The sequence below is a fragment of the Netta rufina genome (genome assembly GCF_964035555.1).
Source record: "Netta rufina genome assembly, chromosome: 5".
NCBI lineage: Eukaryota > Metazoa > Chordata > Aves > Anseriformes > Anatidae > Netta > Netta rufina.
In genome coordinates, this window is record NC_140128.1 from 1,528,308 (window position 1) to 1,546,106 (window position 17,799).

Here is a 17,799-nt window from a genome sequence, read left to right on the forward strand (position 1 = left end):
ATAAGGTAATCAATTATGTGCTGTTATAAGCAGTTGATTAGGCCTGTGAGACATGTTAACCATCTTTTTTGAAACCTCCACAGCACTTATGGATTTGCTGACAGTCATTAGTAACAACACCCACTCATGTTTGTTTATAAAAGCTGTCAGTTGTTTGTTAACATTTTATATACCTCCATGGAAAATACGACTTTTAATGAGCATTACGTGTCCCTTATCTGGACTGATTTTAGGTAAGTTTTGCTTTAAATTGGGAAGCCCAAAGCTAAGTCCCGATTCTGCCTAAATAGCCAGGGCTGAAGAATTTATATTTTCTCACTGCAGGCAGAATTCACAAAGATTAAAGCAAGTCTAGATAACACTGTTATTAAAGGCATCAGTGACATGCACTAACTGCTTCTGGTTTGCTACCAGATGTGGAGCTGCAACATTGAAGAATAAAGACAGGAAATGGGAAAATAAATGATACTATAAGCAAACGATCATCACAGACCAGCAGGACAATTGACTTGTGCGATGGGGCTGGATTAGTGTATTCTATCATTATTTTGTATTTATAAAGCTTAAAATTGTTTGTTGACTGGTTTATCTAGTAAACTTGCCTGTAGTACTAAAATGTTTTTTTCTTAAAATGTAAATGTATGCCCTTTTTTCACATTCTAGTGCCTTGAGTTATAGTATCTAATTTCCAAAGGAGTTCTGTCATGATGGTCTCCTTTAGAGTATCACTGGGGAAATGCTTGCCATTTGCCCGAAATTTCAGCTAGTTTTCAGAGAGGCTTAGGAGACTGAGGAGTAACTCCTGGAAGCTGCTGTGCTTTCCACACACAAGCAGGGGTGATGTCAGTTGAGGGGTGCGACTAATGAAGCAGAAGAGACTCATATTTACTGCATATGTAAAATTACAGCGTGAGACAAAGCATTTGCTGCTCCTAGCTTTTGCTGGATAGTATTTAAAATAGTTTTTAGTGTGTTAACAGCTGCCTCCTTGTTCCTGTTACTGGTCACATTCACGCTAAATTTCTGTCTTGAGACTATGTTTAAAAAAAAAAAAAACAGTCATAAGGTCACCTTTTTGCTACCATAGGTTTTATCTAATAGGAATGGAAAAGATTCTTCTACTGTGCACCATCCCTCAAATCAGCGTGGTTTCCTATTGAGAGGAATTTTGCCTTTATGTGCATTTCCAAGCCCGTGTGTGTGCGTCTGCACGCGGGATCAGGTGGGCCCCGCCGTAACCCCGCCCCGCTGGGCCCCCGCCGGCCGTGCGGTGATGGCAGCAAGCTCGGCGCCAGGGCGGGCTCCGTATTGGAGGCGGGGGCTGTCAATCCGCGGCCGAGCGAGCCCCGCTCTCCGGCGAGCCGCTTCCCGGCGCTGATCGTGGAGCTGGGGCTGGCTGCGATGGGAAGCGGCGGCGGAGGGAACAAAGTTTGCAGCGCTCGGCCGCTGGGCTGCTCGCCGCCGTGATGCCCGGTGCTTAAAAGCCGCGGGCAGCCCGCCGGTCGGCGCGCCTTGCGGGCTGCTGTCGCCACCGCTATCGCAAAGTTTTAGCTCTTTGCATGTGCTAAAATCCAGGATTTTAATGATCAGCCCTCCCCACCCCCACCTCTCCTTCTAGGTAGGCGACAAATATTTCTGTTCTGTGGATCGGAGAACTTTTTGCATGGAAATTTACTGACTTCTGAGTGGCCTCCGCTTCGGGGAGGGGGGAGAAAGGATTTATTTTCATCGCGGTTTTTGTTTTTTTTTGGATCGCAGGATTTTTGGAGCTATATGGAGCGATCTCAGGATGGTGTGCACCAGGAAAACCAAAACTTTAGTGTCCACTTGCGTGATTTTGAGTGGAATGACTAACATCGTTTGCCTGCTGTACGTGGGCTGGGTCACCAACTACATTGCCAGTGTTTATGTGAAAGTGCAGGAGCCGATCTCGGAAAAAAAGTTAGAGGAAGACAAAGGGGACACTTTAAGGATTATAGAAAGGCTGGACCATTTGGAAAATGTCATCAAGCAGCACATACAAGGTACCTTCCCCCCGCTTGCTTTCCCCCTCACCCACCCGAAGCTTTCCGTGTGCCGCCCTCCATCCCCTCTCGCCGCGTTTGGCTTGTGTGTGTGTGTGTGTTTGTGTGTGTCTTGTTCTCGTCATTGTTTCGTATTTGTTGCTTGCTTTTGCCAAAATGGGTTGCCGCGAGGGGAATTCTTGTTCTCCTCCCCCTGTAAGCCTGACTCTGCTAGTCCGTGTGGAGAGCGTGTGCGTCCGGGTGTGCTCAAGGTTTTCCCTCAGTGTTGCTGTAGTGGCGGGAGCCACTTGGGATTTTAGCTGGGACAGTCTCTCATTGGTGTCTTTGCTTTGCTGAGTGATCCCTAACTAGCATCTTCCTTTATATTTTCAACATCTGCATGGTGCCATACAGTCACTCCCTCTGTCTGCTAAGTGGGTTGGATAGTAAGGAGGGTGGCGGGTAAATGAGAGATCTAGAGGAACCATCTTTTTCTGCTTCCGCATAACCTCTACTGAAGGTTCAAATCCCAGTTCGAGTTTCTCCTAAATCTGCAAAGGCAGAGCAAAGCATACCTATCACCAGTGCACCAAAGCTCCCCTCCTTCTAGGCAGCTTTGGCCAACTGCTCTTCTGGCAGTCTAAAGAGGGGTGGAGTGGGCAGGGTGGTTAATCCTGTATGAATTGGGCTTCCCCCGCTTAGCAATGCTCACAAGTTTGCAGCACTATTAAAGCCCAGTTGCTTTTCTGTGGCTTGTATTAATTCATTTCTTAATATGTGACACATCACTGTACAGATTGCACGTACCTCCATTTGTCAGACAGTCTTGTCAGCTTGGGTAAATGAGTAAAATACTCCCCCCCCCGTTTTGTTTTGGAGGATGAGTTACAGCAGCTCCTGCAAGTTTTAACTTCTCTCATGCAGTCCTTGAGATTTTCCTGACTACTGAAAAATAAATGAAAAAATATTTTGTTTTTCCTGTGTGCCAGTGGAGTGCACTGTGGAAGCATGTATGAAAGCAGCAGTTTTTCAAAAGATGCTATTAAGAGTTAGATACAGGAAATTCATCCAAATAGGGCTAGAGCATACCTCCAGTTTTGTAGGTGTGAAGTTCTGATAGTCTTCTTTTCAAGGAAAGTAATAGTGACCATATGGTCTTGTTACTTTGGGCAGTGATTCTTCTCAGTCATAGAGAAAGGGATGGATTTGCATGGATTAAAGCATAAAAATAATTTGTGACAACTTGTGACTATACAAAAAACAAACCAAAAAATATTTTTCTTAAATAACATTTGTATGAAAGTTGAAGAGAATATTCCAAAAATAAGCAAGCAGTTTGGTAATAAGTACTATTAGTATATAGTACTATTACTTGATAGTAACTGAGTTTCACAAGGAATATCTGTGGCAGGGATTGCAGAATAAGATGTTATTTTAATCAGATCTTGCTTTAGTACTGTGAGATGTTATGACTTCTGGGTCATGTTGCAGAACTCACAGAAGACATTGGAAGGAATAGTCCAAACTTGACTGGGGTTTGGGTTAGCTTCAAGTTTATCAATTTGAAGGTCAGCTTTAAGAAATTATAAGTTTGGGTTTCATTACCATAAATTGAATAAACCAGCTGCCAAATAGCTGGGCTAGATAATAATTATCTGTAGTTTGCTGTAAAGTTTTTGCTTGAGCTACTCCTTTTTTTGTTGGAGAAAGGTGTCAATAACTCAGATGTTCTGCAGTGCTGAACAGGCATGAAATTAGCAAGGGTAATAGAATTGCATTCAACAGGATACCCTGCGAATACCAGAAAGCTCTAACTGCAGCATTTTACACATGGGGTTACTCTAATATTTCATTTTAATTTGTTTTCTGATTGAATTGTTTAATTAGATGCCATCAGAGAATTCCTTTAGCATATAAATTACTATCTTGCAATATTATATCAAATGCTATGGAAATGAGAAGGAAGAAGAGGTGCCTTCATTTAAAAAAAAAAAAATCACTTTTTGAAGTATGAACTTTTAGAAACACTTTTCTTGCCTTGAAAATGTCTTAGATTGAAAAGAGGTAAAAGAAATTCTGAGAGAATGAAAGTATGCATGCCTTCTTTCCAGAAAGAACAGTGTGGAAAAGGAAATATTGGTAGTGGTATTGGCCAAGAATAGAAAAGTTGGAATGCACAATTATGTACCTGTTATACTGCTATTCTACAAAGTTAGTACTTAACTATTTTTCCTATAGGTTTAGTAGGAGTCATGTTTTATTCTAGCAAGCAGGCTACTCAAAGAAACTTTGTTTCCAGTTCCTGTGAAGTTTGCAAACAAGACAGGGTGGTTATTGAGATGATTTGTGTATGCACATTTGTGAAGGAATATGAGGAAGAGAGCAGATGGATAGCTTTATGCAAAATGCAGTCTTTTTTGTGTCTAAAAAAGGAGTGTGGCAAATGTATCATCTATTACTCTTGAGTTTTATTACCAGAGAGAATGCTATAAAGAATTAATGTTAATAAATATTGTATTAAATAAAATGTCTGTCTTTCCAACATAAGGTTCAAAATATTTTTTTCTTAATTTTATTTGAAAACAGTATGTTCTGTCAAGTTCAGAAGGAACATACTGGTTAAATAAAACTCCAAAGACTCATTTTATTAAAATCAATACGGGAGTGCATCAGACAGATCAGAACACATCATTCATCTGAATAATGCAACATGCATTGGTTCTGTCACTAAAGAATTGTCCTAAGTTGTGTGTGTGTGGTTGGAAGATCATGTGAGCAGGCAGGATGCTCTTGATCAGATAGTCTGTAACAACGACAAGAGGCACAACACTATCAATAAGGTAGCAATTTATTTTCTGCAGCCTAGCTTTAGGCTGTTGCAGACGATAAGCTGAACATTTTTATTGGAAAGCTATGCTGTGGTTAAGCAGGGATCCCTTATGACATACACGCTCTGCTATTTGTCATATTACGCAGTGCCATTTTATATTTTTCAACTTTGTAGTTTTAATCAGAAGATATTTGCATCCTAGCATTATTTTGAAAAATTCTGGTCTGTGAAATGAAGTTACTTTTTTTTGCCACCTAACAGGAACTTAAACAGAATTGATTAATTGCATACTATTAATATGTACAGTAGATCCAAGTTAAAGTTGCAAACACACAGTTAATTTCTGGTGCAGTTGAATTCTTATCTAAGACCAATAGATGGTTACTAAGACATCTGTTTTGTGTTAGGAGTTTTATCACTCATCTTTGCATGCTGCAGCATCTGTTGGCATAAATAAATGACATGTCAAACGCTCTGTAGACTTATTTGGGAAATTTTGTTGTGTTATCTCTCAACCTGCTGCTTAGAAGGATTTGCTCTGTGGGTTTACTTCAGCTGTTAGCTATCCCATAGTTGGATATCTAATCACCCTTTTGTGGTCAGCTGGGGAAGGAGAGATCTCCATTGTGAGACTCATTCCCCGTGTCTTGGACAGGTATTAGGATGGAATTAATTACTTTCAGAAATTGGGTATTTTGAACTTGGGAACCATGTTGATCCAAACTCTTTATTTTAGCCATCTACAAGTTTGGATAAGTAAATCCTATCCTTGATATCTACCTTTTATTTATTTATTGATCTCAAACATGAAGAAAGAATGTAGTATGTAAACATCTGTTTGTGATGGCTGTCCTTTGCAGCCTGGCTACCTGCATGAATTTATACAGTCAGACTTGTTTGGATTTGCCAGACTCCACCATGCCTCTTACTCTTGTGGTAGTTTCCTTTTGGGAATTGTTAGGCTGGGGGAATTTTACAACTATTTCCCTCAAGCACAAAGGCAGTTAGACATATTTGGAACTCACTGCATTGTATTTATTCTGAGAAACAAATCAGCAACAGACAGTAGCCCTGGGAACACAGCTCTTGCTCCACTACAGAGGACGCTGTATTCACAAGTATGTAAACAAGCAAGGAGACCTACCTACTGTCCCAATGTAACTAATTGCAAAAGAACGAACTACTTGGATATGTGAGACACGCAGGATTAATCCCATTATTTTTTCTCTTTAGGCTGTGACTTCTCAAGTCATTCTAGATTGCTGCATGTCAGTGCAGATTAATTTGAATTTAACTTTAATGTTCTTCCATGCTTAGGAATGGCTGTACTAAAGAAAATTTTAATAGAGTGTTTTCAGTTAGAAGTCTGATTCAAAATGTTGTAAATTTTCAAGGCTTGCTTGGATGTACAGGTATTTGAAGGACCATCTACTTAAGACTTAATTACGTTGATCAATATAACTGCAACTTGATAATTTGTTATTAGTATTACTGCAGCTAACTTTTTTGTGCTCTTAATATAATTAGAAGGCAATTAAAGATATTCTTTCATGGTGATTCTTGCACCAAGGATTTATTTTGCCATGGTTAGGACACAGTAGCCAAAACTGAGGAGGTCTAAGCTCACTTTTAATAAAGTAGCTGCATTTTATTAGTAGTGATTGAGTAATTCATTTCTTGATTACAGTTGTTTATTATTATTTTTTCCTTATGGTAATATCAGCTAGATTGCTGTATTAATTAATTAATTAGGTTTATATCATGTGAATGTTGTGATAGTTACTTAGTTACTTTTTTTTTTTTTTTGTGATTGTGCATGTTGAGCAAGAAAAAGCTTTGTAGTTGGGAAGGGAATTGACCTGGATTCTGTTTCTTTCAATGTAGGTAATTTCTGTAGTTCATATGAAAGTCTTCAACAATAGGTTAAAAAATGTATTGAGAGTCAAGGTTGGAAATTGAAAATTTTATGCCCTCCTTGAGTTCTCTTATTTCTATGCTGGACAATTTTGTCTTTTCTATATGAAAAAGATTATTTTTGTAGCTGTTTGTTATCTCTGCATAATGACACAGCTTCAGTGGAAAGAGCGGATTGTGTGCTACAGTCTTTGAGCAGGTGATTTATGGGCTGTGCAGAAATGGTGATAGCTATTCTGCTTGAGGTTCTGGACTCAGTGTTTTGTTTATGCTGGGTAGGTATCACTTCGGAAAATGTTGCTCAGGTTGACACAAGAAGCCTGTAGCAGTGCTGAGATGCAGATTGAGCTCTTTTGAGTTTCTGCTAAGCTGTTGCTCCCTTTTTAGTACTAATAAGTGATCTTATCTACATGACCAATATATAGATGAACATGTATAAAAAGAAATGTAAAGCAAGACCTACATGTAGTTGTTGGGAATTGTGTATTGTGTGTGAGATGAACTTGGCCCCGTTATCACATTCTCTCATGGCAATACTTGGATTAGCAGTCCAGCGTAACAACTGTTTTTCCACTTGGGCATTCTGTGGCCTGGGGTTGATTGTGATCTGCCAATTAGCTGTTATTGCATGCAAGGACATGCAAGGAGAGTGGAAGGAGGATTGACTTCTATCAGGACCTAAAACGTAAAGGAGCTTGGTGTTGAGGCAGTCGTATGATGTGATACATGTATTCTTGTTCACTGGCTCGGGAAAAGATGGCTATATCTATATGCCAGGTATGCTCTCTGTGCTTCAGAAACAAATGCAGGACTGTTATTGTATACTGAGTTCAAGACTGTTTTGAGATTTGGCTCTTACGTGCTGATGGTATTTATTCCTTCCATTTAAGGAACAGGCCAAAACTCTAGAATCACAATGTGCATTGTTTGTGTGGCTGACTATTTTTTTGTGTGGCTATTTTTTTTTTCCTGTTACAAGAGAGGAATGCTCGTGAAACAGTCTCGGCGTCTGTATCCTGAAATACAGGATCTGAACTTGTAAGTGCATGTGTGCAAAGTATAAGGGTTTCTATTATATTGTAAACTTAGAGGCTAAAACCACTTGTTTATCACTGAACCTGGCATGACCTAAGTTTCTTCATTGCCTCTAGGGCCAGAAAGACTAAGTTGTTGCCTGCCCAACCTTGCTCCTTTGCCTGTGACAGACCACAAAAGGAGTTAACTTTAGTTCTGTGTTCAACAGAAAGGTCTTTTCATCAGCATTATACTATGAAAGCATACATAAGATTCAGTATGATGGGATAAGTTACTACTAGCAATCTGAACGTTAGAGACAAGCTACATAAAGAAAACCTATGGGGATTTAAAAAAGTGAACATTAGGCTCAGATATTAAGGTATATGTGGCAGTTGTGAAGATGGTTTAGCTACCTTCCCAAGGATGATGGAAAATCTTTGGTTGCCATTAGAACAGCCCAGGAACTTGTTCGTCAGCTGCTAATATATGTATACGGTTTGACAAGGGATGTAACAGGACACGAATCAGCTCTAGCTGGTTAACGGCTGCCCTCATTTAATGAAGCCATAAGATATTGTTGTTAGATATGCTTGTCTCAGAGGTTGGAGATTGGACCTACTACAGAGGGCTGTAATGTTTTAGGATTGCCTCCAAGCCCTGAGCAGATACTGTGTGATTGCTGAGAATAGCTGAAGTAATTTACTGGTCCACAACTGGCAAAACTACTAGTTTAATGAAATGAAATTTCATTCAAATACAACAGTGAAATCTCAGTTCATATCTTGTCATGCCTCCTCTGAAACAAATTCATTTGTCTGACAGACTATTTTTACTCTTAATTTTCCTCATCAGTTTGTATTTAAAATCATCTTCATGTCTTCTTGCCTTGTTTGCTAAGCCGTATTATGGGCAGAGACCAATAGCACTGCTGTCACCTGTTGAGGAATCTTTCTGTGCTGCCCTTAGCATTCTAGTGGTACCTCTGGAGTCTCTCTTTAGAAACTTCTGGGATCCTTTTCTTTTGGGGACATGAGAAGTAGCTCAATAACAGGCTCTGGTAGGACAGTATGGACAGATACTCTGAACAAACATTGAAATTGCCAGGTACACAAAACTTAGGGTTTTCTCTTCATGCTGCTATTACTGTTAAATCTATTCTGACTACAGTTATACAATTCTGCTGTGCACGTATGTTTTTTGTGCAGTAGCATTGTTTGTTTTCTTCAGAAATTTTCTCTGCTTAACTGGTGCTTTGTAATCCAGGTGCTGTTTTTTAACATGATATCCCAAGTTTCTTGAGCAAAGGCAGGGATGTTCAGGAGCCAAGACATTGTCTGCAATTATTATAGCTCGCCAGCGGTTCCTTTACTTAGCTTTTAAAATGAGCAAATAAGAATATTCTGTCATTCTGTCTGTCCGTCTTAATACGGAGATGGAACATCTAAGTTGCTATCTTGAAATTCTCAGCCTTTAAAGTGTGAGACTTTGTTTTTTCAAATCCATAATGGATTCTTACTATTTTCTCTATTGACATTACATGAAATTTTAATATATTATTTCTATCACAATAGCACCGTGGCAGATAGCTGAAATCGCAGTTGTCTTGCAGTCTTCACTGTGCACAAATATGTAGTGGAACAGTAGCCTTGAAGAGATCCTAGTCTCTATGGAAAGGTCAACGGAAGGTGGGCAGAGGAGATGGCCATAGGAACTAGTATGGCCAAATTTATACACATTAGCAGACAGTCAAACCTGCTACCAACAGAGTTGCTTGGATGAATTGGAAAAAAGGTCTTCTCTTGTCCCAGTAATAACAGCTTAGAGAGAGCGTGCAAATCCTGCTGAAGGCAACCATGGCAGTACTGGGTGGTAGCCACATCTGCTCTCCCACCATAGGTCTGGGCCTGATTGATATTGAGACTGACATGATCTCTGAAGTATGAGGTAAATGCCTCTCTCAACATGCAAGTTATAATTAGCACATCTAAAATACCACATAATTGCATAATTTTCTGCTTGGATCTTTTGGAAATTTGAGATCTCAAATAATGTGGGACGGGGGATGGAAATCTTACGTTTTTTTTTTCTTTTCTCATTTCCTCCAAATCAAAACTCTTATTTAAAATGTGAGTGTTTGGATTTTCGTTTTATTAGAACTGTCACAGGTGATCTCTGAGAAAAGAGGATTTCTATAAGCAGTTTTCTGGACAATGTAAGAAAAAGAGATAGCATTTCTATTTTTTCATAGATAATACACATCATATTTGTAGATAAATGGCAATTCTAGCCTTCACTTTAGGAAGATAATACAGATTTATTTTTTTTTTATTTTAGTCTGGGAAAACATATCTGTTACTTGCCTGTCTGAAATCTGGATCTACATACAGATCTGTTTCATGAATCATCCAACTAATGCAGTGAATTATCAGTCCCCACTTTCATGGTGGATTCACGTTCCTTTGAAGCTTTTCTTTCTGTATCAAGTCATGACTTGCCACAGGCTCTGCAAGAAACTTTGGCATGCTGTAGGTAAAAGAAAAACTGACAGATAAACTTTTCTAGCACAGCAGACCCAGTAAATCTGTACCTATCCATTACAGGATTATCATTGCAATAAGGTTATTGTTAGAGAAAACGCCTTACAGGATTTCTGTGTGCACAGAATAAATAGGACTTGCGAAACAGTGCACAGCATAATTTTTAAAATCACTTTTTTCTGTTTGTTTTTCTCTGAGGTATTTGCAATTTAGCAGCTGTATATCGCATGATCACACAACACGTGATTACAATAACAGCAATAACTCTTCTACTTGTGCTAACGAGAATATTTTAAGCAGCTTAAATGAAGGGTGGGGGAGTATTATGCTGTAACTTCTGTGGTATTTCTTACTAGAAGATGAGTTTACTTCATGTGTAACGATGAGGAGGGTCCTGGAGGAGAGAAGTAGAGAAAAAGCTAAAGGCTGTGAAAGAGTCTGTGAATGTTTTATGCCGTTTTAGTTAATGTGGAACTACAGTTATTAAGTGGAAACTCTATAGTTTCCACTAGTGTTATTGAAGCAGATGAAGCAAGGCATATTGAGTTTCTGTGGAGTAGGAAGAAACAATGCACCATTTCTGGTTCAGTTCTGAAAGCCTTTTGCTTTCTTGTTGCTTTCAAAACCAGTTTAGCATTTAGGAGATTATTATAAATATTTTCTTGCATTAATTAATCTGAAATATAGTATTCAGAAATACAAGTCTTAAATCCATTAGATCTAATTTATGCTCGTATTTTAAAACAGACTATTTAATCTTAAGCATGTGTATTTTCTGTAATGAAAGAAGAAATATTCAGATTGCATATGTTCAGAAATTCAGAAGTAAGATACCAATATTTACATGAAAATTGTATCCCTATTCATCTCAGAATCACAGAATTTCTAGGTTGGAAGAGACCTCAAGATCATCGAGTCCAACCTCTGACCTAACGCTAACAGTCCCCACTAAACCATATCCCTAAGCTCTACATCTGAACGTCTTTTAAAGACTTCCAGGGATGGTGATTCCACCACTTCCCTGGGCAGCCTGTTCCAATGTCTAACAACCCTTTCAGTAAAGAAGTTCTTCCTAACATCCAACATAAAACTCCCCTGGTGCAACTTTAGCCCATTCCCCCTCGTCCTGTCACCAGGCACGTGGGAGAACAGACCAACCCCCACCTCGCTACAGCCTCCCTTGAGGTACCTATAAAGAGCGATAAGGTCACCCCTGAGCCTCCTCTTCTCCAGGCTGAACAAGCCCAGCTCCCTCAGCCGCTCCTCGTAGGACTTGTTCTCCAGACCCCTCACCAGCTTCATCGCCCTTCTCTGGACTCGCTCAAGCACCTCGATGTCCTTCTTGTAGCGAGGGGCCCAAAACTGAACACAGTACTCGAGGTGCGGCCTCACCAGAGCTGAGTACAGGGGGACGATCACCTCCCTAGCCCTGCTGGTCACACTGTTTCTTATGCAAGCCAGGATGCTGTTGGCCTTCTTGGCCACCTGAGCACACTGCTGGCTCATATTCAGCCGACTATCCACCATCACTCCCAGGTCCTTCTCTGCCTGGCAGCTCTCCAACCATTCCTCTCCCAGCCTGTAGCTCTGCTTGGGGTTATTGCACCCCAGGTGGAGGACCCGGCACTTGGCCTTGTTGAACTTCATGCAGTTGACCTCAGCCCATCGGTGCAGCCTATCCAGATCCTCCTGCAGAGCCTTCCTACCCTCAAGCAGATCGACACACGCGCATAGCTTGTTGTCATCTGCAAATTTACTGAGGGTGCACTTGATGCCCTCGTCCAGATCATCGATGAAGATACTAAAGAGGACCGGCCCCAGCACCGAGCCCTGGAGAATGCCACTAGTGACTGGCCTCCAACTGGACTTGACTCCATTCACCATGACTCTTTGGGCCCGGCTATCCAGCCAGTTTCTAACCCAACAAAGCGTGCGCCAGTCCAAGCCAAGAGCAGCCAGTTTCTTGAGGAGAATGCTGTGGGAGACGGTGTCAAAAGCCTTGCTGAAGTCAAGGTAGACCACATCCACAGCCTTTCCCTCATCCACCCAGCGCGTCACTTTGTCATAGAAGGAGATCAGGTTCGTCAAGCAGGACCTGCCTTTCATAAACCCATGCTGACTGGGTCTGATCGCCTGCTTGCCCTGCAAGTGCTGCGTGATGACTCTCAGGAGGATCTGCTCCATGAGCTTCCCTGGCACTGAGGTCAAACTGACAGGCCTGTAGTTTCCTGGGTCAGTCCTCCGGCCCTTCTTGTAGATGGGCGTCACGTTTGCTAGCCACCAGTCAACTGAGACCTCCCCTGATAGCCAGGACTGCTGATAAATGATGGTAAGCAGCTTGGCCAGCTCCTCTGCCAGTTCTCTCAGTACCCTTGGGTGGATCCCATCCGGCCCCATCGACTTGTGCACATCCAAGTGCCGTAGCAGGTCACCAACCATTTCTTCATTGAAAGTGAGGGCCACATCATTCTCCCCATCCCCTTCCATCAGCTCTGGGTACTGGGTGTCCAGAGAGCAACCGGTATTGCCGCTAAAGACTGGGGCGAAGAAGGCATTGAGCACCTCCACCTTTTCCTCATCTCTTGTAACTAGGTTTCCCCCCGCATCCAGTAAAGGATGGAGATTCTCCTTAGTCCTCCTTTTTGTGTTGATGTATTTATAAAAACGTTTTTTTGTTATTTTTAATGGCAGTAGCCAGATTGAGCTCCAGATGAGCTTTGGCCTTTCTAATTTTGTCCCTGCACAGGCTCGCAACATCCTTATAGTCCTCCCTAGTGGCCTGCCCACTTTTCCAAAGATTATAAACCCTCTTTTTTCTCCTAAGATCAAGCCACAATTCTCTGTTGAGCCAGGCTGGTCTTCTTCCCCGCCAGCTCATCTTTGGGCACGTGGGGACAGACCGTTCCTGCGCCATTAAGATTTCCCTCTTGAAGAGTGCCCATGTTACAATCAGGTATTGTTGTTTTGATGTCCTCCTCTTTCAAGAGGCTGCAAAGTTAGAACTCTGTGACGTTACAGCGTCAGCCATAACTGGTTATGACATCATTAAACTGGAATGTAACAGATTTTAAGCTCGTCTTTAACTGATATTTTATTGTGGTTGTAAAGCTCTCTTAAGTTTAAAATGAATTTCAAATTATTAAACATTAAACACAAACATACACCAAACAACCAAACCCAACAACAACAGAAGTTCCAAAGAGATGTACAAAGCTGCATAGAATGCCAGGAAAACTTTTGAATTGATGCACTTAAAGAACCAAGGCCAGAAAAAAGCAGTAGCAAAATGGTGACCGAAGACTTGCATTTGGATAGATTCCCACTTGCAGCTTTCTTTTCCATAAATGCAGGCTGTGTAACATGCTTTTGGTATAGAGGCATTTCCATTTCACTGATTTATTGTTATATTTCATATAAAGAGAAATCTATCAACATAAATGAGTTTATCAGCACAGCTTTTTTCTTACATGAAAGTAGTTATAAAAAGCACCTTTATAGTGTTCATTCTATTCCCCTTAATTTCATTTGAGAAAAAAAATTATGCAAGAGAATGTGGAGGTGTATATACAAATATTTAATGTATGTGCTATATTCTATATATAATATCTCTCTATATAAATATGTGGGGAGTGGAGGCATTTGTAATTGCTATACTGATGATCCGTATACCCTGTCTTAAGGATAGGAAGTATCTTCACCATTGCCTGATTTGGGCTGACGTGGATGATAATAGAGGCACTGAAGCAAGAACTTGATTAGGCCAAGTGGCAGCATGTTTGCATAATATCTCAGTATGGTGGCAATATGAACAGATTCCTCTAGTCTGTGAATGCAAATGACAGGTATTGCCTGAAGTGTGTTAGAGTTGGGTTTTCAGTTGTTAATGCTCTCTGCAGTAACTGAGAAATTAGCTGATGGATAGAGTGAACCCTGCACGTTTCACTACTTATTAGTGGAGACCTGTTTCAGGATGATTGACTGCTGTAGAAGCATGTAGAATACTGGGTCATGGACTGAGTGGGGAGCCATGACATTGATTTCTTATTTCAAGAAGGAAGCAAAGGTAGAGCTTTCTGTGTTGCAAATTGTAACTCTTGAGAGTAAATTTTTAATCCTTCAGCCCTAGATTCTATTCTCATAATTAAGAAATAAGCTAGTGGTGGAGAATTTTTAAATTTATGAAACAGGAAAACTCCTTGTTATGAGGAAGTCTGGAGACTTGAAAACACATAAAAGGAATTTAAGGTAGTTGTAATGTGTGAAACAATTCCTTGGCTGCTTGCAGTAACAACATGTCAATATGTTTTTGTCTGCTTGACAATATGTAGGAAATGCCTTTGATTTTTATTTTTTTAAATTGCATGTAATTTCTCCACATTTCTTTTGATTCTATTGATTAAAGCTTTTCTGCCTTGCCTAGAGTTATTAAATTACAAACCATCTGCTAAAAACAGATTGGCAACATTCCTGAAAATTAACATTTAAAAAAAAAAACAAACAACAGTTTAGTCTAAATATATTTCAAAGAATATTTCTGTTTGTCTTCTGAAATGAGGAGGGAAATAAAAGCTTCTGCTACAGTCTTGCAAAAATTTGCAGTACCTGGACAAGTACTGGTAACTCTTAGTAACATGGAGAAAGAGACATTGACCTCTGCAAAAAAGCATGCAGGGTCAGCCAGTGTAGTGTGAAAGTTTCATTACAAACTCTGTCACATGTGGCTGTGTATCTAGCACCTGTACAGGAATTGATGGATAATCAGCCATTTAGCCCAAAATATTCTTTGCATGGCAACCAGTGGTGAAATACTGATGACAGTCAGTAGCTCTGTGGACTAAAGCATAAGTTAGGTAACACCTCTGGTGTTACTGATTTATATAATGAGGTGGTAAATATAAAAGTGGCATGATCTCAACTGAGTGTAATTTTTTTCATTACACTGTTATTATCTTTGTGTTGGACAGCTTTTAGGCTGTGATAGGCTGTGCTGAAGCTAGGAAATATGAATAGCAACTGTCAGCATGTTGCAGGTGTGGGACAAAAATAGGAAGCATGCTAGGTTAAGACAAAGAGCTTGTGCATTTAAACTAGCTTTTGTGGGTGGATTTGCCAGGTAGGAATGCCATGCAAGCTTCCAGAAGGTTGTCTAACAGTCTTGGGAGAGGAAGGTACAGGAAGGCAGCCTTACTCTATATCTATACCTCGTGTTTCCACAGATTCAGTGGAAGACAAGTCTAAATATCTGCATCTTCAGCAATTGAGTTAAGGTTTTGACTCTCCAGTTAAGATAAACTTTAAACTGTAAAGCTGTCTACACGGGTACTGTGTGTTTACAGCCTTTTTGATACTAAAAAGATATGAAGTCTTCATACGAAAGTAAAAACTTGCAAATCCTAGTAGGGACTGTTCTTTTAAAATATTTTTCCATATATTAAAAACCTTCAGCTGTTGTTAAAGATTATTTTTTTTTGTTTGTTTTGTTTTTTTTGTGTGTGTGTTTGTGTATTACATTATTTCCACATAACAGAGGGTCCCTGGACTGAGTTCTTAGTGTGAATATACTTGAAGTTCTCGCTCTAAATTCTTTCCTCTGCTGGGCTTACATAAATAGCTATCACTGCCATGCCACAGTAATGCAGTAATTCATTCATCTGAGGTATTGTGAGCTTTGAAGGTGGGAGGGATGATCTGTGCAGAACCTTTTTTTTTTTTTTTTTTTTTTTTTTAATAGTCTATTAATTTCCCCTGTCCTTTTCTTCTGGTGTCCCAGAATTCTGCCCTGCGTATCCAGGGGCTAGGTTGGTTCAAGAAGAGCAAGTCTTGCTTGTCTCATGTGTATGGAGTTACTTTTCTCTTATCACCATGTAAGCAACTGGGTCTGAAGCACAAAGAAGAGGATGGGATGAAAGAATCAAAGTATCCTCAAGTATAAAAGATAATGTAATTATTACATGGGTTATATAAAATACTGTGTCAAATTACAGGCAACGGCAAATACTTAGAAGTGCGCTCTGCGTCTATCTTGTGTCTATTTTTAAAACTTGTGCTTAGGCATCTAGCTAGCCAGGCTGTTCTTGCATGTGTCAGTGTGTAGCTGCATAATTGTCCAGGTGTTTTGACAAGGAACATGGTGCAGAGAATGTAAGAATTTTAGCCACAATGGCAAGCTATGACAGAGCAAGTATGGTACAAAAAAAAAAAAAAGATAAAGTAAGATGTAGGAGCATATCTTTCCTAAATTATGTTAATAAAATAATATATTTTTACTTAAAAAATATATTTTTAGTGTATCTCTTTTACTCTTTATTTAATGTTCATGCTCCAGATTTATTAAGAGTGACTTGTAATTCGCTTTTCTGCTGTTTGATGAGAACAGATGTTATTTTCTCCTAACTCTCAGGCACCTGGAACTGGTAAAATTCCCCAAGCTCATTCAATTATCATCCAACAAGCAGAGCTTATTCAAGCAGTTTACCTACAAGGGCCAATTCAACACAAGGTGGAAAACGTACCCTTTTCACTGAGTTTATTTTAAACTTGAGAAATCCTGCTTGCTTCACTGGAATAAGTGATCATGTCTTTAAATTAAAAACAAAAACAAAACAACAACAAAAAAAAAGGAAAAAAGAAAAAAGGGCAATTTTATGAAGTTGTACTTCTTCAATATGTGAAGTGTATGTTGCTGTATAATTTTCTTGAGATTCAAATTTAAACGTGATAAACCACGAGTTTCTGTTGCCTCTTAGGAAGGTAAACCAAAGCTCCTTCTAGCAGGGAGTTTCTTCTCACTGAACTGCACACCTGTATAAATACAGTGCTTGAATCATTCCTGGTTAACACCAGAGAACAGAGAAAGCAGTGTGACAGGAATTAGCCCCCTTGATGTAAGCAGACAACTCTGGCATAGCTTCAATGTTGTTGGCACAATCTGTCCTTTTTATGCAGTGTGTTTGGAACTCTCAGTGGTCAGACAACGCAGGTAACTGGGAGCAGAAGTGCCTGCTGGAGGAAAACTGCACATTTACAATTACTTGTTATGCTGTTCAGACTTCGCAAGTGGAAATCTTATACTCTTCTTAAGTGGTCGAATGAAACTACCAATCCCAATATTTACATTTGGGAAAATCGAGACCTGAGCATGCTGCTTTGGCCACACAACTTTTCACATGACTCCGGGGGATATCTGTTTTCAGGACAGCTCATGTCAATTTGTATTTTTGTTAGAACCTGCATTAGCACATTAGCAGCTCCAAAAATGAAAGATAAACTAAAATTCCTTTGTCCCAATGAAAGGCACGATGACTGGTTTTTTGCTTTTTTGCATTTCACTAAGCTCAGATAAGCTAGATTTACCAGACTTTAGATACAATCTTTTAATCTCAAATTTGAAAGTTGTAATTATACTATACTGCCATGCTGTGTAGCTCTTCCTATTAAGCGAACTATAGGTAAAAGGCAAACTATGAGGAATCCACACAATAAAATTTGGTTATGATAT

General features: G+C 39.9%; 1 protein-coding gene across 3 annotated transcripts in view; it reads left to right on the top strand.

The window, feature by feature from the left end:
• Positions 1-1,388: 1,388 nt before the first annotated feature.
• The window catches only part of GALNT18 (polypeptide N-acetylgalactosaminyltransferase 18), a 218,533-nt gene continuing 202,122 nt past the window's right edge, over positions 1,389-17,799 (top strand). For all 3 annotated transcript variants that reach the window (XM_084287712.1, XM_084287713.1, XM_084287714.1), the window contains exons 1-2: positions 1,389-1,618; positions 1,759-2,024. In XM_084287712.1, coding sequence (XP_084143838.1) covers positions 1,790-2,024 — 235 coding nt within the window. In that variant the 5' untranslated portion in view covers positions 1,389-1,618; positions 1,759-1,789. The remainder of the gene's footprint in view (positions 1,619-1,758; positions 2,025-17,799) is intronic.